At 41.7% G+C, this 18113-nt stretch overlaps 2 protein-coding genes across 2 annotated transcripts in view; one reads left to right on the top strand and one right to left on the bottom strand.

Annotated features, from left to right (window-relative positions):
* LOC115021699 (protein lifeguard 1) overlaps positions 1–7306 on the top strand; it is a 12450-nt gene extending 5144 nt beyond the window's left edge. Inside the window, 9 exon segments of the mRNA XM_075074149.1 lie at positions 2081–2106; positions 2461–2539; positions 3009–3062; positions 3329–3419; positions 3555–3592; positions 4238–4325; positions 5841–5930; positions 6553–6600; positions 7154–7306. Of these exon segments, the coding sequence (XP_074930250.1) occupies positions 2081–2106; positions 2461–2539; positions 3009–3062; positions 3329–3419; positions 3555–3592; positions 4238–4325; positions 5841–5930; positions 6553–6600; positions 7154–7306 (667 nt within the window).
* Positions 7307–7925: 619 nt separating this feature from the next.
* LOC115020819 (ankyrin repeat and IBR domain-containing protein 1-like) overlaps positions 7926–18113 on the bottom strand; it is a 31110-nt gene continuing 20922 nt past the window's right edge. Inside the window, exons 14-20 of the mRNA XM_029450803.1 lie at positions 17977–18043; positions 16993–17138; positions 16295–16473; positions 16085–16136; positions 12731–12842; positions 11566–11606; positions 7926–11269 (exon numbers count right to left, since the gene is read on the bottom strand). Of these exons, the coding sequence (XP_029306663.1) occupies positions 10364–11269; positions 11566–11606; positions 12731–12842; positions 16085–16136; positions 16295–16473; positions 16993–17138; positions 17977–18043 (1503 nt within the window). The 3' untranslated portion in view covers positions 7926–10363. The remainder of the gene's footprint in view (positions 11270–11565; positions 11607–12730; positions 12843–16084; positions 16137–16294; positions 16474–16992; positions 17139–17976; positions 18044–18113) is intronic.

The following is an 18113-nucleotide window of genomic DNA, read 5'->3' as shown; positions in this document are numbered from 1 at the left end:
GAAAATGGTAATTTAATTTCCCTCTCTAGTTATTCTCCACAGAGAAGCACTAAGGCTGTAGTGACCTACGCTACTTTGTGTATTTTCTGGTGTACAGTATGTCTTTAGCTATTCTGTGACTAAATACCCATAATCCCTTTGTGTAGGTCGGATTGATGGCGCACATCTTTTATTCCTCTCTCTCTCACTATGGTTTCCACGTGCAGGTTGTTATGAATCTGTCACCAAGATAATCCAGGAACATGACTCCCAGGAATCCACAGGCTGCCATTGTGCTGCATTTGCCTTTTTGTACAACACAGGACGAACTGTCACAGGCTTATCACACACAGAAGGCTAATGACAGGAAGTATAAACATACCTTGTGTGAAAAGCAGCAGTCTTACGTTGTTCTAAAGGCCTGTGTGGATCAGCATTGCTGAAAGAAAAAAGGTAAAGACACGATTTGCTCTGACAAAGTGCCAGCCTGGTTGGTTTAATGACATTTTAAGAACTTCATCTGAATATCCCATTGAGCCTAATGAGGGATACATCCTTTCCCCTGAAGCTAAAGTCCCGTCTCTGTGGGAACCGGTTGATAGCAGGTAGACTTTGCCCTGAAGGGGAACCAACACAACAGGAAGTGCAGCAGAGCAGATTCCTGACTGACACAGCGGAGGTAAGACACATAAGGAAGGATTAGAGCTGTAACTAATTGATTTCCATGAACAGAGCTAAGTCAAACAGCACTTTATCACTTGTTGAAGAAAACGCGAGGGGTAGCCTACTTTTGAAAGGGCTTCATTCATCATATCTCGTAAGTGATGTTCAAGGCTTTCGGGCGATGTAAGCGAACAGAAACAAAGTCCACTTCGTCATTCAAATATTTGAAAATATGTTTAAATATACTTTTCACGGTGCTTTAGTTGAGCATGCTGAAATAGTCAAAATGTGGTTTTACGTGGCAGCTGCCACAAGTTCAAAAGCCATTACTAATAACTACTATTACAGGAAGTGTACCTTGTTACTGATTAAACCATAGTAAGGCAGATTAATATGCTGTTTCTTTGTAAAGTGGACTCAGTAATACAGTTTCTTATCTACAGTCCGGCTTTACTGAAGTTTCATATCTTACAGAATTGTGTCGCTAATTAGAACGCTGTCTCTTTAATGCAAAACCAGAGACCTCAAAGGGAACGTGTGAGTCCTCACTACATATAAGATGGACCCCAAGTTTACTGTCTGTCTGTCCTTATTGATGACTCTAAATTTCCTCTGAGAGCAATTAACCACAACCTATTTGGCTATTAAATATACATACAGCTCAATTAAATGGAGGCTTAAGGCCATAATTATGGATGTTAGTCATGGATGGCTCTCGTGTTTGTGTGATGCATCATTTTGTAATTACCCATTTATTTGTTCCACTCTGACATTGCCCCATTTGGCAATTTAACATCCCTGATGAAAGAGCTGATGCTTTTTGAAAGGATGCTTGAAGCCATGACCTTAACTTAAGTCTGACATTTATGTCACTTTTGTGCCTCAATTGATGAAAAGGTCTGATAACTTTTGGTGGAATGGAAACTAAAGGCAGCAGCGATGATGCTTATGGACCTCCTCCCCCTCCATACAATACTCAGGACTATGGACAGAGTCCTTACGCAGGGATGAGCTATCAGGTTAGTAGCAATATCACAACATTTGTGTTAGCCTCACAAGAGAACGGGGAGTATGAGCCAAGTTTTCTTCTCTGATCTTTTTCGAATGAATGTCCAACTTTCAGTACGGCATGAAAACACCACCAGCTGTGATCATGAGATCATTGTATGTCCATGAGCACTTTTGATGACACATGAAGGATTTACTTTTTTATGTTTATATTTGATGTTTTTCATGATTCTTGTCCAAAGTAGAAGTGTTGTTTGAACTACCTGTGTGGTTGTTGGGTGAATCAGGTGGGGAAGGGGAGCGTTGCAGTGGTCTCCCCCCCTGGCACTTATGGTAACATAGTCCATCCCGAGGAGATGGCCGCAGCTGGAGGTGACCAGCAGTATGGCCAAGCTCCACCTGACTACTTTCATGGCTTAGAGGAGAGCAGCTTCAGCGACGCCGCCATACGAAGAGGTGAGGGTGACAAGAAGGGAGGAATGGGCAGAGGGAGAAACAGAAATTGAGAGAAACCAATATATGTTTTTGTTTGCATGGTCAGAGCTGAAAAGGGAATATGTACTCCCTCATTTGCTTTGCAGTGTTTTCTTGAATTTGAAAATGTTCTCTGCTATACCGTTCCTCAACTCTTCACCTCGCAAGCAACACAAATACTTTTAAATGAGAGGTTGAAACAACAAAAGCATTTCTAAATGTTATGCAGCATAAACAAGCCTACCTGCCTGCTTTGCTCTGGAAGATTCTTTTATGTTGTTGTTGTCTATCTGTCTATCTTTCTATCTGTCTTGTCTCACTATTCTTTCTGAACAGGTTTCATAAGGAAAGTCTACTTGACCTTGATGATTCAGCTGCTAGTGACTGTCGGGATCATCTGTGCTTTCCTTTACTGGTGAGAGGAACACTTTTACACAAGGGATTTCCTCTCAAAAAGAGATGAATCCATGTCAGAAACCTGTCCATCAATCCACGTTTAGTGCAGTCTGTCAGCGTATAAGAGCACCCGACATCACACAGCAGCACAAGCACCATAGCTGTCCCCACAACAACTTTGACCATGCAACCCAGCGCTGCTCAAATCACCATAAATATGTACGGTTAGACAAGATGGTGGAGAATAAAAGGACATTTCTGCCTCATAATATTTTCAGCTTGAAGTAGTTTGAAGGCTTTATAGGTTTTTGATAATTGATGTGGTAGAACACGGATACAGTCATTTATTTTCATAAATTGTGTTCAGCTCACATGTGCACAATACTCTGTCCTCTGTTAATATTTAATAAAATCCCTCTACTGCCTCGATCAAATAAATAGCGCCTCTATTAAACACCAGCCTCTCCTTTTTTCATTTGGAATAACAGGGACGATCTCAGGCAATGGACACGGAACAACTACTGGTTCTCCTACGCCATGATGTAAGTTATCACAAACATTCCCTTAGAGTGTCTAGACGCCGCACCCTCTCTTGCTTTAACCATTTTGACCACCTACCAATCTCCTGTCGCTGAGATACCCAAATGAAAATGTCTCTTGTGGAAATCCACAGAAGTAAATCACAACCTGTCCCCCCAGAGTCTAAATCCTAAACCAGGAAACAGCCAGCTGCACTGCATAAATAATGCACTTTTTCTTTCTGTTTATGGCCTTTTTATTTGCTATTTACGATATATTCTATTTTCAGGGCGGTGGTGATGATACTCATCCTTACCTTGTCCTGTTGTGACAACCTCCGTCGTCGAGTCCCCCTCAATTTCATCGCCCTGGGCCTGTTTGTGAGTAGAAACACTACCAGCCAGGCATCAAATGAAACCCCCACCATACCTGCTCTATTTCACAGTATTTTTGTCATGTATTTACTTTCCATTTGTCTCCCTCCCTCACTTTCTCTCTCCCTCCCTCTCTCTCAGACTGTTGCAGAGGGCCTGATGCTCGGATCTGTGTCAGCGTGAGTCTTTGTTTCCGAGGATGAATCCCCACCTGATGCTGACTCATTAACACAATAATAACCTTATTTGATTCATATCTAATAGCGGTTAGAATGCTAACCATGAAGCCATCAAACCTGATAAGATGGTATCATTGCTGGTTAACAAATAAGCACATGGAAACATATTTCCTGGGGTTTCAGCTGAATACAAAGCATCGCATATAGTTCAAATCCAGCTTTTCTGTACCGCTGCTCTTGTAAACACATGTTACCTTAGCCATCTGTGACACTTTTTGTCTTTCAGCAGCTTGTCACTCTGACTGTAAAGGCATCAGTTAAAGCGTGACTATCAATAATACATTAAAATTATCATATTTATTGGGACCCTTCAACTGAAGCTGAACATAAGCGATACATTATGCAATGCACGTCCAGGGGGGGTGGGGGGGGGGGGGGGGGGGGGGGTCCTGCCATCTCTCTAGTTCAGACACATAATAGAGACTATGAAATGGAGACGATCCCACATTTCTTATAAGAAGGAAATGTTTCCTTTTTAGGAGAAAACAGAACACTGCCGTTCATGTATCCACTCTGCCTTCTGACTGGTTTGACATGATACCATGGGGGGCCCACTGCATATCTGTTTGATATTTCCGTCTGCAGGTACTTTCATGCAGATGCAGTTCTGTGGGCTGTGGGGGCAACAGCGCTGGTGTCCTTCGCCTTGACTCTCTTTGCCATGCAATCAAAGGTAAGATCTAATAGTGCAATTTCATAAACTGCGGCTTTGCTCTGCCAGTCACTGGTAAATGTTCATATCCTAAGCCATGTTTCCTGTGAAGTCCAAGGAAAAGCGTTAAGCTGAGCTGTTGGCCAGGTTCTCTCGTGCAGCGTTTGCTATATACAGTCACCAGCAAACATTTAAAACTGTAATAGCTTTGCTGTCCAGGCAAAACTATGATTACTGCTGAGATCGGTGTATTTGTCAATCAAGTTAATTCCCTTTGTCCAGTGGCGGGACAGAGTTAAACCTTTGGGCTGTCCTCATGCTGGCCGAGGCTGCTACCATAAATCTTGAGTTCAGAAATGGCCTGGAGCCTTTTGTTATTTGCTAAATCCCCCCCACCTGTCTCCTTTCACCATGAACTGTCTAATAAAGCAAACACACCCTGAGATTAATCTTTAAAAGAACCCTTTCAGGGACACCGGTAGACATGAGGCTCCTCCAGCCAGATATATTTCAATATTGAAAAGGCATTGCACACACACTTGCATTCCTGACCTCTCACCAATAATCTAATCTAAAAAAATAACAGAACAACTCTGATTTATCTAAGTGGACCCAGGCGTAGTTGTTATAGAGGCAGTGGGGCAAAGGATTAGACAAGTGAACTAGATGTAGGCCAAATTCAAATTGCATTTAGAGTCCCTCTTAATTGCCTCTAAATACAGTTTGGCATTTCACACATTTTGACACTTATTGCATCTGAAGGAGCTGCAGACATTTAATTCTACTGCTTAGATTGGATAAAACTAGCAAGCAGGTGTCTAATGATTATACTGAGAATAAATCGGCTCTTTAATGCTCTTTTAGTAATCTGTAGAAAGAAGCGTATGCATCAGGTCTAAACAGTCTGCATATAGAGGGGGAAACCGAGATAGAAATAGAAATAGTGGCCCCACCCTCAGCCCATAAAAGAAGTTGTTTTATGGGTCGAGTGAGCGTTCACTTTCGCAAACACTTTTGATGTATTTCTTTGTTTTCTTTGTGACTTCACGTTTATCCTGCAGATTCTCGAACCCTTTTGCTCTGAAGTTAACGCTGTGCCAGAGCTTTTTAGTCTCTGTCACTACAATTTAAATGTCATAAATCCTGCCTTGCATGTTTAGCCCGTAGCTCCTCAGGTGATCAGTGTTAGTGATCCTGTTGTAACTGCCATCTTTTTTTTTCTGTCTATGTGAAAAGGGCAAGCAGGCCCCCCCCCCATCCTCCCCCTCTGTGCCTGCGTTGCAGCTTGTTGATTAATTATCCAGGATCATTACATCCAGAATCGTTCAGAATTGTCTTGTGTGTCGAACTGCAATATGTCTTCATCATTTAGTAATCTGCCGCGCCTCACATTACAGTTGCAATGCAGACGACCTTGAGCGCCCCGGCTTTTATGGCAATGATGTGTTCAAATGAGGGATGTTCTGTCTACTGTTTTCTGTTTGAGAAGCTCCTCACATTCAGTGTCTCTCTCTTCTCTCCCCTTTCTGGCACCAGTGGGACTTCACCGGACTAAATGGGAGTCTGTGGGTGTTTGCCTGGACCCTCTTTTCGTTTGCGTTGCTTTGTGGAATCCTCCGATCGCAGGTAGATCAAGATGCCGCCGTGTTTACGCCTGTGTTTGCAGGGAGAACCGGTTTGAAATTAATTGCAGTCAGAGGCAGAAAGCCTTGTAGCTTTTATCCCCCGGACGTACTGGCACTGACCTGTGCTGAGCAGACTATAAAGAAGCGTGAACTCTCAAACCTCTCAGGAGCCGCACTGACCTCAAGACTCATGCATTCAAATTCATACTGCTTACTGTTTCAGCCTCAAGCAGCGGCTTTACAGAAATAAGCATCGCACTGACTTTAAACTGTTATTTTTACACAGCAAATTAACAAGAACAGAACATAAACACTGCGCTTTTAAAGTATATCATGTGAAACCATTTTCAGATCTTTACTATCGTCTTTCCCGTTCAGAATAACTAGAAGAAGAAGAAAGGATGAAAGTATTTTCACTTTTTCAGCTACTGAGTTAAAGGATAAGGCTGAATCGTTGTTTCTGCAGCCAGCACACTGTAACATTTTACTAAGACAGAAAAACATGTGTGGAGTTAGGGGTAGTTGGTTTTACTACATATTACCCTCATTTATGGAAGAAACAATCACACATCAGTACAAAGTCAATGACGTCGCTGACTTTGTGTCTCTGATTCCTTCAACAGTATCTTCACATCTTATACGCCTGCCTGGGAACCTTGCTGTTTTCCTTAGTAAGTATATTCAAACTTTAACACCAGAAAATGGTTTTCTGCAACACAGGATAATTAAAAACACACTGAAAATGACCTTTAAAAAGAAAGAAAACCTCATCAAATAAGGCTTTAATGTCAAGTGTATCCGATGATAGATTTGATGCCAGCCAGCCTCCGGTGTCTGTCCTAGTAGTTAGTATAAATAGAGAGACTCTGATGTCCTCGTGCCCTTTAATTTCAATGATGCATCGTTTAACAGCAGTAGGCTTCATTCTCACAGCCACCTCTCAGCGTGCCTTTGGCATAAACAGCAAATGCTGTGACCCTTCGTGTCAGCTGCTGGAACAAACTGCTGCTACACACAGAGTTGAACAGGCTGTCAGCAGCGAGTCACAACTTACTTTCAGCCTCTAAGATTATTTACATAGCATGTTTATCTGCGCAGCCCCCTCTCTCAAAGATAAGAAATGCCGCCTGTGTTTTCTTTTAGAGCGATTCTTGTAGCCTTTCATCTCACAAACACGCTGCCTTCAGAAGTCAGTGTTGAAGCATCTCTCCTCTCTCTCTGCAGTACTTGGTGTTTGATACGCAGCTTATCCTGGGCGGGAAACACAGGAAGTATGAATTATCTCCCGAGGAGTACGTGTTTGCTGCTCTCAACCTCTATTTGGACGTCGTCTCCCTGTTCCTGCTCCTGCTGAATCTCATCGGCCTCTGCCGCTAACACTGCACACAATATCAAATCCTCAAGTACGTCATGTTCATTTGGAATGAAGATTCACAACCCTCTCTTAGTCCTCCAGACATCTGCTGCCGTATTTAAATAGGCAGGGATGTCTGTGATACAGATTTGTTTGACTGTCACGTGTCAGGGTTAGTTATTATGCACTGCAATGTTATTCTATAAGAGTGCTTTAAGAGTTTTAAGCTGCACTAGCATGCATGTTTTACTTCCAATGCATGTGCTTTATATGAGTTTCTATGAATGTGGTGCTTGAGCTTGAATTGAACTGTTGTTTTCAGTCAAGAAAGTGAAACTTTAAGGCAAGTGAAAAAGTGCCTAAACAATTCAGCTAGTACTGTAATTTATGATGTTATAAATCAAAGTAGTTGAGCCATCCTGCAATCTGTGCCACATTTACAAAGGTTTAAACGGTCTACTGTTGGGAAGAATAATATGTGTCTAAGCAAAGTTTAAAGATGCTTTTGGAAACCAAACTAACTCCATTGAAGGTCAGAATCTGTCATAAAACCAGGTGGGTGCTCTCACTTTTCTCTCTCTCTCCATAATATGGTGCTCAGAATGCAGGTATAACCCAATGACCAATAAAAAACCCCACACATTAAAACTCAACACATTGTTTATTGGCATCACACATCAAACATGTTTCATATAAAGAGGGAATGTATCAAGTATAGACTACGAAAGTGCAAATAGCATTTCAAGGATTAGTTGCTTTACAATAGAAAATCTCAGTGAGTTACAAAATCCTATATGCCATTGTTAAAATAAATCACCTGAACATTAGAGGTGAAATACAAAGGAAGTACAAATTCCATTTCAACTCATTTCATGCACAGCATACTGTGATACAGAAAGGGCAACCGTATGTTACTCCTCCGTTTGAACCCACTTCCATTAACCAAGTCCAACAAAGTTAGCTCCACTAACCATATGGCACTCACAGTTTCACAACTTCAAGACACTCGGCATGTCCGCCTTTAGATTTAATGCGGCTCTAAACGTCTGCAAGGGGGAAAAAAAGATAATTTACTTCAGTCAGACATTAGTCTGTACAAAAACAGAATTAACTCTTAAAGGTAAAACACTGATCATGTGTCATTGGTTATTCACAATCCATTTTCTTTAATGGATTACATTGATTTCAAATAAATACCTACTTTATATTGCAACATTCCTCCGTTTTAGTGTCTTCAGGTAAGATACATGATCAATAAGTGAACTCAAAAGTCAGTACAGTGATTTTAGTTTCTAAATCACAGAAAAACTTCCCAAATGTAGTGCACAAAAAACTAGAGCATTAAAACCTTTTCTTTCGCCAAAATATTTGGGAGCCAGATTTGAAAGTATGACATTAAAAGTTACCCTTCATACCAAATCATGAACAATCAGTGTTATCCCTTAACATACTACTAGAGCCAACAAAAAAGTCTCATGCTGCAAATATTTTGATGAGAAAAAAAGAAAATCAAGATCTCATGTTTACACACGATTATGTGAGAGAAACAACTTTAAGGTAACAGGTGTTTCCTTTACACTGTAAATACTGTGTAATTAGCACTCAGAAGAATGAAAATAAAGGTGATTGACATAAAGGCACTGTATGTCTCGCTGCGTAGAGAACATGGACTGTGAACTCTCCATGCATTACCCTGCAGCCCAGGACGTCTGTGGAGCTCTAAGAAGGCTTTGCTTATATTACACTTAAATAGGACCCAGAGATTCATTACAGTGACTTGGGCATGATTAATTAATTCACCAAAGTCAGAATGAGATTGCCTGATTATCTCTCTCACTGGGCTTTTTCTGCAGTAGATAAACAAGACTACTCACTGTCTACTTAGTCTGTCACGCTCCACATTCAGCTGCAGAACTCACACACCGATATGAGTGAGATACAATGGAATTCAGAATATACTGAACTGGCACTGAGCAGCCCCTCTGGGCCCGTCAACGTCGGCTGTTTCTGAAGATATTTCTCATTGAAAGTGTGTTAGGGTTTAGGCTTCGACATGAGTAACTGTCAAATCAAGCAAGCCACCAACCTTTCATTTGGACAATGCATCTAAATTGTTGTGTGAATGTTTCACGTTATAAACTACGCAAACATAATGGTCCTAAACGAGAGATTTACACAGCACACTACAGCTTTCAGATAGTGACATTTGAAAAATATCACACAGCCGCAATCTCAAATATAAATATGGCTCGAGACTTTCACATTTAAGTTGAGCTGAGTCGTTGAGATTGTTATAAGCAGGCACAATTTGCTTTGAAGAATCTACTTGGCGAGTCAGTGTTTGGCACCGATAAAGTACGCAGATGTGGACAGGAGCAAGACTCTCCCTGTACCCCACACACACCGAGTTGGAATAAAATATTTTACTGCTCACACAGTATGTAAAGTTGAGACCTGATTGAGACAGTAGGCTTTTACTCCAGTGGAAGAAGAAAAGATATCTGCACTACGCTTAAGTCTCTACATATCTGATCTCTTTTTAAAGTGATTTCAGAAAACTCAAGTTATTCATGTTCCATCAGCACAGAATCATTTTAGGAAATATATCCTGGAAAAATGTTTCCTTCATTTAGTGCTCTTTACAGGAGGGCTGGTTGTTGGGGGGCTGATAATACAGCAAACACACTGCAATGGTTTACTAACCCTAAAAGCCAATTCACACTTTCAGCGTGTCCGCAAGGGTCCGCTTTGATCCTCATGGCGCAAATGTCGTCATCCGCCATATCCGTCCGTCCGCGTGCAACCCAAAATCATACGGATGATATGCTTTCGACTGCGCATGTGCCTTTAGCCGGTTTGCAAAGAGGAGGAACATAACAGCTGTTTGCGGACACGGAAAGTATGTACGAGCCTAAAGAGTCTAAACACTTCTTCCCCCACAGTACAAACTGACACATTCTTAATTCTGTATACATTCTATCTGAATAGCTACTGCACATATTCCTCAACTCTATCCATTTGCAATCTATAGTGGTTTTTGGCCTTTCCGAAAGAGCACCTTCCCATCTCAGCCGTCCAGTTCAAACCAAGTGCACTTGGTCCTCCCACTCAGAGGAGCTGGTGCTGGGCAGCAGGTCAGATCCAGAGTCACATTGCGGAGTGTCGACGCGGCAGGCCTTTGAGCCTCCCCGTGCCGCATGGTCTTCACTTGTGTCAAGGGTGGCCATGTAAGGTAGCGGCATGGTGTCCAGACCCACTAGATCTAACTGGGTGGGCCTCTGAGCAACGGGACACTCCTTCTCCTCCATGTGAGGGCAGAAACCCGCATCTGCCGTCACTTCCTGAGGTTTCCTGTTCTCAGGCGAGACGTATCCGCCTTTCTCGTCCTCCTGCAGGCCCCCTCCCCCGCCTGCATGGAGTGCGCTGAGGTTTGAGTCAGAAGAGGTTGAGGGAACAAGGGTGACACCTTGAGGATTCATGTCGTGGAACCATGCCATGATGTTACCCAGCAGGTTCGCATTTGCTGCTAATGCGGAAGAGGAGGACGATGTGTCGTGGCTGCCGTATGTGGTGGAGTCTAACGTGTCGATGGAAGTGGAGAAGAGGCCTGTGGATGAGTTGCTGCCACCTGGAGCTACTGGTATCGGCACAGAACCCCCGTAGGCCCGGTGGTGACTGTCACAGTGCTGCATAGAGGTGGGAACACCGCTGGAGGCAGAGTACTGGCTGCTGATGTTGCCAAGTCTGGCCAAGTTATCTCCCAGTTCCAGCAGCTCTGAGCTGCTTAGAGAAGCTCTGGAAAGGACCTCTACACCTGGAGCACTCTGTTCCAGCCTAGAAGGCAGAGAAGTGCCGATAGCGCCGAGTGAGGCTTCGTTGGCAAGGAAGTCGTGATTGGACCCAATCTCTGCCATCGCAGAGTCCTGGAGCGACAGCTGAATGGCCAGAAGAATGTTAGGGTCATCGTCATCCAAAGAACCGAGACCCTGCAACAAAATCCAGGATACAATGTCAGTGAGGAAGGCCGAACAAAGATCATCCACTTACTTAAGTGCACAATCTGCATGCGTGTGTGTTTTTACACTTTATAACTGTACAATGGTAAATGATAAGGCTGGCAAAACTGTGTTTCTGTTGTTGTCAAATAAAATGAAACAACAGTGATTTAGTATCTCAGTATGTAACTTCCCCAAACAGTCTGAACCCATTAACAACTACATTCATTTTTTTAGCAAAGGTTGAAAGCCTTGAGCTGAGAAGAAAATGGAAACTGTGCACTCACCATCAGATGATGTCTACGCCCCCCTCCGATATCCTGTGCGTCTTTGTAGAAAAAGAAATAAGACATAAGCCTATAGTCAAAATACTGTCGATAAACTGAATCTTTACAGCAGCAACCCGTTGCTAATTACCCCTTTCCAGAAAACGATCTTCATTTTAGCAAACACTACAAAATGTTCAAGTAATAGCAACCTGACAGAGTCTGTGCCTTCAGCATTTTCCCAGGAAATTTACCAATTCAGTATCTTCATCGGAAATCAATTCATCCTTCTTGGCACAACATAATCTTTTAGCTGGCTTCAAAACTGCAAAATCCATCCATCATTCATCCCAAAAACAAAGCAGCACGGTAATGGACAAGACTGATGGATTAGAAATATTGGCTTGTTGAACTTGAGCAGTTGTGATTTTCCAAAGTTTGGACCAGTAGCCTCATTTGGGTTCTGAACAAATCGCTAGAGAGAACTGAGGGAGAGTGACTGGAACAATGGGTTTTAATTTGATGTATACGTATTATTGGATCATAGATTAGTGAACTTGGCCATGCTTTACAATTACTTTTATATATATATATAAAAAATAAACAAATGATGTACTATGACTTTTTTAATGTACTAGTTGATAGGTGCAAGAGCGAGTTCAGTTTGGAAACCTTTTAGCCGTACGGCGCTAACAACATGGGCTGTGTTTAGCCGATCAGCGTGTAATAGTGAGTGACACTGGGCCGAGAGCAAAGGAAACAGCGGAGCTGGAAGACCCGTCTGTGGGTTCCCGATCAGCTACAACAGCAACTGAGAGAGAGCTGTGTAGAAGACGAGGACGGTGTGTCGGCGGCCATCAACGTTGCAGAGTACGTGAATGGAAAAACATTAAGCATGCTAACGCACGGCTATTTGATCCCTTAACGGAGCTCTTGCCCCCATCAACAAATTCATTTAGAAAAAGTCATAAAAAACTTGGATTATAATGTCATGAACATTATATGTAAAAACAGGCCAATCACAACCAGGAATAATAGCCACATAAGTGACATCATTATAGTTAAAGAAGAATTTAACGGTCTAAAAAACGAATTGTGACCAATCACCCCACAAATGAAGGTCCACGTCTGAGAGTGCAACACTAAGAAAAGAAATTGGAAGAGTCCTGTATGTTCACTGCAGTACCTAAAAGGCTGTCGCTGGAGTCATCAGGGTCGGGTGTGCTGCTTCGGAGACTCGACATGTCTCCTCGCCTCCGCTGCCGGTGTCTCCGTCTGTACTGGAACTCTGCGTACTCCTTCAAACAACAAAAACACATATCACCAATTAACCAGTCATTATGTCCTCAATTCAAATCAACATATCGCTTTGTGAACAGAAAAGCTCGTCATGCATTCCTGATCTCGGGCGACAGTTGCACAGTTTCCTGGATTCCTACCTCGGTTTCCTGTTATGAAAATGTAATAGGTGAATGTGTAAACTAGTCACTAAAGTAGTGAAGCAGTCTGCTTCAAATGTGGTCTTTCATCTCCAAACCAACCCTTTAATCAAATGGCTCCCGTCTGGACTGGAGCATATACTCACTCACTTGAAGGGAATTGGAAATTAAGCAACATGAGGATTGAGGTTCAGACGTTTGAAAATACGTGTGTATGTGTGTGTGTATGCCCAACTAATGTCAAAAGCAACCAGAATATCTTATCAAAAGGGAAGATATAAAAAAGTTAATTAAATATTCATTCACTGGCAAGTTTTAAAACACTAACCCAGAATACAAAATACTTATTTTGTCTAGGTCCAGTGATTACAGGTATGAAGTTATGCAACACGCCACATTAAACTAGCCTCAAAGCAATCTCACGATACGTTATGTTCTCTGCGTTAGAGGTAGTGAGACCTTGTAGCATATCTTTTACTATTGTGACTAATCTGATGTTTCTGGCACGTTATCTCGGGGGAGTTTAAATGATGTAGAATCAATTAACATGGAAAGTAAATTAAATTACAAAAAAGGCACTATAGTGTAATAGGTGTGTGCGTATATGAATGCGTTTCTAATTATAGGATATCTGTGTGCGTGTGACGGTTCCTTGTGTTCAGTGCTGAGAACTCACTGATATGTATCAAGGTTCTGAGATCCAATGATATGGTGTCAGAAGATGAATGGTATGAGGCCGCCTAATTAAAACATGTCCAATAAAACAAAGTTTTAAAGGAAGTATATACCTAGTTTAGGCATATATGGCCAACTGCACACTGAATGTGAAGGTCAAAGCCACTGCCAAAGTACAGTTCATAAGTTAACGAGTTGCTACTGCATCTACTCTATTCTTTGCTTCCTTTTCCTCAAGTTGCACATCTGCATATCAATACCTCGGGAAATAATCAACTTCCTTTTCCATTTGCTCTTCTCATACATTTTCTAAAGTCACTGAGTCACATTCCTATAATCAAAAAGCCTGTCACCTCCACACTGTTTCATGTTTCCAGCGCTCTAAAAATAGCCCAGTATGAAGTGATGTGCAGGCATTGTAAGAACCATGGAGCGGACCATCTGTAGCTGCGCCTGTGAGGCAGAGTCATCAGGCTTTGATTATTACTACGGTGTTCCCATTGACTACTGCAGCTGAGAGACGGAGGCTCCTAATTAGGGGACAAAAATACAAATAAAGTGACTTGGTGGTCAGCATCGGGTGGCAGCTTCCTCATAGATACACGTGCCCAGAATAACACTCATATATATATATATATATAATTAGTTTTTGTACATTGATCATTTGTTCTTTGGAAGATAAGTCACATCTTTGAAGTGTGTGCCGAGCTTATTGAAATCTTTTCTTGTATACTTAAGTGGTTGTTTGTGCTTCACTTGACTTGTACGCTACATTTGTCTGCAAAATCAATAACGGTATTACACAGTGCAGCAAACAAATAGATTCATATTGAGACAGAGAACGAGACAGATAGTATTCCTAGTTACTTCCAATTAAGACAGTTTAGCAAAACCTAAACTTCCATAGTTTTCTTGTGTAACCTATAACACAATGTCATGAGGACTAACATGTTATAATCTACAGACAACAGAGGATCTGCCTGGTTCATGTCACCTTCATGGCACACAAGATAATGGCACATTTTACGAACTTTATAATAAAAAGCATATGTGTGAGTCCTGTCTTTGACTGCTTTCAGTCTGGGAAAAGTAAAATTGGTTTAATATTTGTCCAGCAGTGAGCGTTTACTCAGTAAACCTTGAGTAAACAGAAGCTCTACAGAGCGTTACCTATGTCTCACTGCATGGTGCTGAGCAGGCAGGGGATAAGCAGTTTTAAAGTTTATTTATCAAACGGGCAGACAAGACTGATCTTGTCATTTGTTTTCCTGTCAATACGGAAATGCCCTCTTTATGCTGTCAAAAGATGTGCACAGTAACCTGAGAGGCTTAGGTTTGATGTAAGATTTGCATATTTGTGTTGTGTTTTAAGGAGCCTAAGGAGAGCTGTTGAGCTGAATGTGTTCCGGATGAAAAGCCTGTGTGTTTAAAAACTGCCACGGTCTAGAAGCTAAACGATAATAGAAGCTTGAGTATAACTGCAGTGTATTGTCTTATGCACCACTACTGAGTGCATGCATCAAGCCGTACAGAAAAAGGAGGCAGGTCAATAATCAAACCATTATGTGGCGACAGTTTTATGACTGTAAAAGTTAACTACAAATGCCTGTTACTAATGCGCAATGATCGGGAGCAACCTGCTTAGGTGTTTGCCAGAGTGCTGCACTTTTAATCATTCCAACTGGCTGCACAGGGGAACACTGAACCATCTGGCCTGCTCCAGTGTGTGGAACAACATGAGGATCTTTGGGTCAGAAAGGTTTGTCAGTGTTGTTACACAGCCAAAGACAAACCAGCAATATTAAAACGATGATGACTTCATAAAAAAGGTATAATGTAGCGCTGAATCAGTTAATTACATAATAATCATGATTTAAGTTCATGCAATCATTTAAACCTGATTAGTTGCGACATTAACAGAGAAGTGGCTGAATCGCTGCAACAAATCAAGGTATCGCTTTCAAGCACATTGATGGACCACTTTCAGCCTCAAGCATGGGTGTGATTGCTGGTGAGAGCTACACGTAGAATATAAATGCAATATGGATTAATCCAATAATTTAAACTCATTTAATGTTAATTTGACAGAATGTTCTTGAGGTTTAATTTATACTGTAGATTTATCAAATCGTGTGTCAAAACTAAGGCAGTTTTTCTGTCACTAACATTTCTCAAAAATGTATCGAGAATAATGATGGACTATAGTCGAAATATTTAGTGATACAACTGTGAGTATTTTAACAGGGCACCACTAATGTATTGAGAAGTGTTTAAGATCCCAAATATAAAAATGCACATGCGAGTTGAAATCTGTCAGGCTGTAATATACAGCGTCAAAAGACACACGCACATTTGGTTTAAACAGCAGAGTTGACATTTTAACTAACAAGCCTTCATTGAAAACTAATAAAGACTTGTCCTATTACCTCAGATGATGCAAAGCCTAAATATTCCCAGTCCCACGTCCCACCAGCGAAACTGCAAATGAGGAAGAGACAGAGAGATATTGTGATGAACTGCTGAAATTTTATAGCTAATTAATAACTTTTGATTATTTCCAAACGAAAGCTGTGTTATATTATGGCACTGTTATTCATTGTTAAAATTAGATAGTGAGCTGCATGTCTGTATTTTACCTGCGCCTGGGGGCCTCTGGCGAGTCATTGGGGGCCACTCCCCGGGCTACTGAGGCCAGGAACTCCTGCCTCTTCTGCTGAACCAGACACGCTGCACGGATGATCTTGTGGCGGGGCGTCCGCAGATAAGGCCGGTTAACCTTTTGTGCCAGGTCCTCAGTTACCATCTCCAAGTCCGTCTGGCGACAGAAAGACAACTGGCTGGGAGAATTCTTTAGGAAACTCAGTGGAGTGAAGGGTTTTAGTGTGTGAATACACAATTTGAAGTTTTTCATCTCAAAAGAATAATCTGTTCCCAAACCGGAATGTTCAAGGACAAAGTGACTTTAGAAGATGAAATAATAAATGTTTTAAAGATACATACACAGTAGCCCTAAAAGTGTTTCACTACCGTGTATGTATCTTTAAAAAATGTATTATATTTGCAAGTCTTTAAGAGACTGTAAAACCTATGGGAGCCTTGCTCATTCATTTTACAGTATTTAAAAAGGCAACGATATAAAAGATAGCAGGTAAGTACATTCCTTGTCTATAGCGGCGATCATGAATGATATACCTCGAGATCTTTAGCTAAAAGCTGAGATGTGCAGGTATAAAATGGGGCATACTGTGAAGATCCCACACCTCTAATGGCCCATAACAAAACTGGCAGCTGTGAACATTTGTCTATTTTTCCCCTGAATAAGTAGGACTGAAACCTGCATAAGCTCGTAGATCTCTCTCTTTGTGCTTCTGGGCTCCAGGAAGAACCCGTAAGGATAAGAGCACTTCAGGATGCGGCGGGTCTTTAGCAGTTCTAGGACTGCGTCTTCAATAAATGTAGTGTCAGGTGGGCCTTCTTCCCCTGGGGAAGAGAATGAGAGAGAGAGTCAGAACAAAAATGATTATCTGCTTTACTGTTGTAGAATGCATCTCATGACCTACACATTAAAGCAGATCAGTACAAAACGATGAGAAATCCATTGTATTAAATGTTCTGTACATACTGTTCTTCTTTATTAAAGGGATCTGGCTTGATGGCAGGGGAGGGATAGGAATCGGGACTTTGGTGAACTCTGAACTGACAATCTTTATTTAACAGCTTGTGAGGGTAAAGAAAACTTTTGGATCCAAGGTGAGTATCACGCTCACACTGCGATCTGCTCTTTTCAATACGACAAAGAAACAGATTGAGATCTGCATCAGAATACACAATTGTGACAGTCAATCATGGTTGATTGCACTTTTTGCAGTCTGCAAACGTTACGTGGAGGATGAATTGTGCAAACTTTTAACTGAGCCAGACTCATAAACACTGAGTTATGGCCATTTGCATTTCTCTAACGGCTGGCAGTCAAACTTAATGTAAGTAACACCACTGCAATCAGAATCTACTGAAATTCAAACTGAGCGTTGTGCATCAGAACAAAACTTGGCTATGCTAAACAGGTTGTAATTGCCTGTACCGATGGGGGTTTAGAGGACTCTAGACAAAGCTTATTCACAGCTTTCGTGTAACTTAGACTTGCCTTCAGAATAATAAATACACCCACAGTTGTTAATAAATTATTAAAACACCTTTGTGGGTCTTTTTTTCCCCTCCCTCCTGCCTACTTCTAAAAGCTCAATATCAGAGGACTAGATTAAGATGTGTCTAAGTGTGTAATAAAGATTGACACTGTTGTGGCAGACTGCACACTCACTTCCACTCAGGGCTCGACTGAGCTGCTCCATCTTCTCTTTGGCTGTTTTTAACAGGCGCTGCTCCAGCTATTGTGAGGGGGAGAGAAGCTGTGAGGTTTTATTGTTAAACATTGTAAAAATGTCTTGAGAAGACTCT

This window comes from Cottoperca gobio, chromosome 16 (assembly GCF_900634415.1).
Source record: "Cottoperca gobio chromosome 16, fCotGob3.1, whole genome shotgun sequence".
In the NCBI taxonomy this organism is placed as follows: domain Eukaryota; kingdom Metazoa; phylum Chordata; class Actinopteri; order Perciformes; family Bovichtidae; genus Cottoperca; species Cottoperca gobio.
Note: the sequence above shows the minus strand (reverse complement) of the source record. Positions and strands in the feature narration are given on the sequence as shown.